Source organism: Octopus bimaculoides, chromosome 21 (genome assembly GCF_001194135.2).
Source record: "Octopus bimaculoides isolate UCB-OBI-ISO-001 chromosome 21, ASM119413v2, whole genome shotgun sequence".
In the NCBI taxonomy this organism is placed as follows: domain Eukaryota; kingdom Metazoa; phylum Mollusca; class Cephalopoda; order Octopoda; family Octopodidae; genus Octopus; species Octopus bimaculoides.
The window spans coordinates 16,341,207-16,345,465 of NC_069001.1; the positions used below are offsets into that span (position 1 = coordinate 16,341,207).

General features: G+C 40.9%; 1 protein-coding gene across 1 annotated transcript in view; it reads right to left on the reverse strand.

Annotated features, from left to right (window-relative positions):
* LOC106879688 (uncharacterized) overlaps positions 1-1,869 on the reverse strand; it is a 2,176-nt gene extending 307 nt beyond the window's left edge. The window contains exons 1-2 of the mRNA XM_014929366.1: positions 1,841-1,869; positions 244-343 (exon numbers count right to left, since the gene is read on the reverse strand). Coding sequence (XP_014784852.1) covers positions 244-343; positions 1,841-1,869 — 129 coding nt within the window. The remainder of the gene's footprint in view (positions 1-243; positions 344-1,840) is intronic.
* Between the last annotated feature and the right edge of the window lie 2,390 nt (positions 1,870-4,259).

Consider the following 4,259-nt stretch of genomic DNA (forward strand, 5'->3'; position numbering starts at 1 on the left):
TCTCTCTCTCTCTCTCTCTCTATCTCTCTCTCTCTCTCTCTCTCTCTTCTTTTGTTTCTGCTTATCTCTTACGCTTTCCCTCTTAATCTTTTCCCTACCTTCACTCTCGCACCATCCTTCTTTGTTCTTACTCTTTCTCCGTCTCTCTCACCCCTCTCTCTCTCTCACACACACACACACACTCTCTCTCTCTCTCTCTCTCTCTCTCTCTCTCTCTCTCTCTCTCTCTTTCTCTAACAATACTTCAACGTCATTGTCACTTTCTCTCTTCACCTTCCTCTTACTATTCCTTACTATTTCTTCCCAAATCCTTGTCTCCTTCTCGTCTCTCTTTTCCACGTTCCTTGTCTATCAATTTCACTTATTTCATTCTTTTTGTTTCATTCTTCTTTTAAAACCATTCTTAATTATTCTGTCTCTCAGCTTCTTATTTCTCCGAGGCAAAGCAATAAAAACAGAGAAAACATAACTTTGTTGCACAGAATAACTATCTATTATTTTTTTTTCTCTTAGTTTCTTTGACTTTACAATAAAATCTTTCGTGTTGTAACCATTTTCAGCTTGTCTGCTACTTCTCTGATAAACCTTCAGACGTTCATGCGAACGAAGGAGCCTCAACGCTAGAAATAACAGCCAACAGCAATCGTGGGCAAACTACAGTTTGCGGGGCTTTCTGAATGGCACGCCTAACGAATAATTACTGATTTGTTTTTGTAGTGCAGCTCGCCTGATGATGAATTATGTTTCGCGCGGCCCGCTTCTCGAAAAAGGTTGCCTACGCCTGCCTTACAGTCTTAAAAGAAGGGCAAACTGGGTAAGGTTTTGAATGCATTGTTTCTACTGAAAGACGGGATGGTCACGGTTGGGAAGCTTTTGTTCATACGTCTGCTCAATCAGGACTGATCTTGTACAAAATGATAATTTTTGTCTAAGAATAATACAATTAGCCACAAAACGATAAAACCTCTACGTGGTAGCTGGACCTGCTTGAAATAACAGCCGAACTCTTTTAAAATTAACTTTTGCTTTGGGCCCTCAACTCCTTCATGGAGTTCCTAGGGGCGTCGTCGTAGCATACAGACTGTCTTGGACAATTTTAGACCTGGTAGAGTCCATCACTTTCCAGGATAGGTCACATTCGGTTTCTTCAAGGAAAGGAGACAGATAGAAAGAGAAGAATCGAGTTATTTATTGATCTCGAATGGATGAAAAGCAAAGTTGACCTCGGCAGGATTTGAACTCAGAGCGTAGAGAGTCAGAATGATTACCACAAAGTAGTCAACTCTCGACACTCTAACGACACTGCGAATGGACGTCCTAAATCAGTGGTTCTCAACCTGGGTCCATATGGTCCCTGAGGGTCGATATAAGATTTTTTTGGCAGTGGTGGGGAGGGGGCACGTAACAAAATAGTAAATTAAGGATCCAGAATAGTATTTTAAGGGGTCCCTGAAAAAGATGTTGCTTTAGATGTATGTATTGGTATTTATTGCAAGAGACAGGTTTCTTTCTCTAACATCTCATGTAATTCAACCTACACAAGTTAATATGTGAAAAGCTAAATAGAATTCTGAAAGAAGTTTCTAGAAAACTAGTTTTTAAACATCGAATGGCTATAAGGGGTCCACCAGAATAAAATAGTAACCAAAGGGGTCCATAAGTAAAAAAAAATATGGTTGAGAACCCCTGTCCTAAATCATAAATCAAACACCCAATTGTCTTTCGCAAATAACAAACAGGTTGTAAATGTATATAATCTTAGATACACTTCTAAAAAGATAGGGGAAGTCACGGCAGGAACATTTTTGATCATGGATCAGTCTGTTCGTTTAGGACTAACCTGGATCTAAATAACAGCAACAACGACATCCTCAAAACCTGCAATTTTCATAAATGAGTGAGATGAGCGCTGTAACGTTGAGCTGAGTTCTCTATGAGTGTCCCATGTAGTAACGATTTACACTTCACTCGAGGGAGTAAGTTACAAATGTCCCACTATTCTTTAAAGCTGTATATTATCTTGCAGTGTGGAGGCGCAATGGCCCAGTGGTTAGGGCAGCGGACTCGCGGTCATAGGATCACGGTTTCGATTCCCAGACCGGGCGTTGTGAGTGTTTATTGAGCGAAAATACCTAAAGCTCCACGAGGCTCCAGCAGGAGATGGTGGCGAACCCTGCTGTACTCATTCACCACAACTTCCTCTCACTCTTACTTCCTGTTTCTGTTGTGCCTGTAATTCAAAGGGTCAGCCTTGTCACACTCTGTGTCACGCTGAATATCCCCGAGAACTACGTTATGGGTACACGTGTCTGTGGAGTGCTCAGCCACTTGCACGTTAATTTCCCGAGCAGGCTGTTCCGTTGATCGGATCAACTGGAACCCTCGAAATTTCTCATTTACATTTTGATTTTTTTTTACTTTTTAGATAAAGAAGACAAAGCCACAACCTTTTCCATGGATGTTAAAACTTCGCAGGCACACATCTTAAGTCAGCCCTGATCAAGCAGGCCTATGATTAAAGACGTCCCAACTGTAACCCATTCAATCTTTTCGTTTTTCAAACGCTAATGTAGTATCTAAGACTACATTGTCTATGTGATGCAACGTAGGGTATATTTTTGAGGAAGATATGGCTCCTGTTAATGGCAGACTCGAGTTCCTGTATAGAGGTTCTCATTGTAAGCTCGTCGTCATCGTCGCTGTTGTTGTTGTTGTTGTTGTTTAACCCAAGGTCATTCCTGATCAAACAGGTTTGATCATATGATCAAAGATGTTCCAGGAGAAATTCATCCCAAGTTTTTGCTGTTTGTTTATTTTCAAAATTTAGTGTACCTAGGATTATATTACTCTACGTGTCCGTTCCTTGAATTAACACAGTATGGCATGAATTGAGTAAGGTTTGACTGCTATTCCTAGTGTAAAGGACCGTGCCATGTGAGGTGACGAGTATGAGTCTCCTTTGTACATCACACAGTCGATACAATAAATATAAAAGGAATATTACATATATGTGCCAGAGGGAAATGAGAGACACAACCGAGTAGAATGTTTAAGAGAAGATTTATTGATATGTTAACATGTGTGTCTATGTATGCGTTAATTATACAGAATAATAGCCAGGTGGTCGTGAGAACAAAGTGTATGGATGTATGCGTGTGCGTTAAGTACATATAAGAATAGCAATGAAGAAGACAGTGAAAGAGTCTATTATGAGAAGTTAGACGAATGTTCATAGACACGAGAAATGAGAAATACCAGTTCGTAATCAATTATACACGGTTGTTGAGATATTGTATCAAGAAATTGCAGCCATGATACGGAGCCGATTGCGCTACATATCGTACGAAGTTGTGGCTGTAATACTACTGCCTGGGTCACTTGGTACAGGAGTTCTCGCAAGTCATTGGGTCACTGGGTTACTGGGTCACTGGGTCACTTGGTCACTTGGTTCTCGCAAGTCACTGGGTCACTGGGTCACTTGGTTCTCGCAGGTTGTATATTCATTGTTGATCCGTAGTGAAGTAATTCACGAACAGTGCAGTAACGAAACCTGGGCGAGTTGCTTGTTGAGTTGTGTACGTAGAGATCATGTTGACGACGTTAAGAAGATGATGGTGGCGACGAAGACGGTGGTTGCCGTAATGCTGTTGGACGGGTGTTGTCATCTGGCGTTATCGCTGGAACTGGCTGTGTCTTGTGTGGTCAGTGGCTAGACCTTAAAAGGTCTGGATATGAAAGGTTTAGTCTACTTTGAACTTTTAAACACAAACCAAACGATAAGAAAGGAGATCTACTGTGAGGAGCTTGAGCGGCTTAAGTCAGTGCTAGAAGGCAAACGACCATCTTTGGTTTCAAGAGGAAAGATGTTCTTCCATCAGGATAACGCTCGGCCATACACAGCAAAGATGACATTCCAAAGGCTGGAGCAGTTTGAATGGGAAACGATGCCCCACCCACCATATTCGCCGGACATTGCCCTATCATTTATTCTGCAGTCTTCAAAATCATTTGGACAGAAAAATATGAATTCTATAGACGAGGCCAGAACAGTACTGGAAGAGTATTTTTCGTCACAGACAAGTGAATTTTGGAAAAGGGGCCTTGCAAGTCCACCAGATAGAGGGAAGAACATTTTAGAAAACGAAGGAAAGTATACTTTAGATTAAAAAAGAACTTTGTTTATCTTAATTTTGAAAAATAAAGGAAATACAAAAAACGCATTGTTTATAAGATGAACCAATCCTAGCTGAAATACCCGG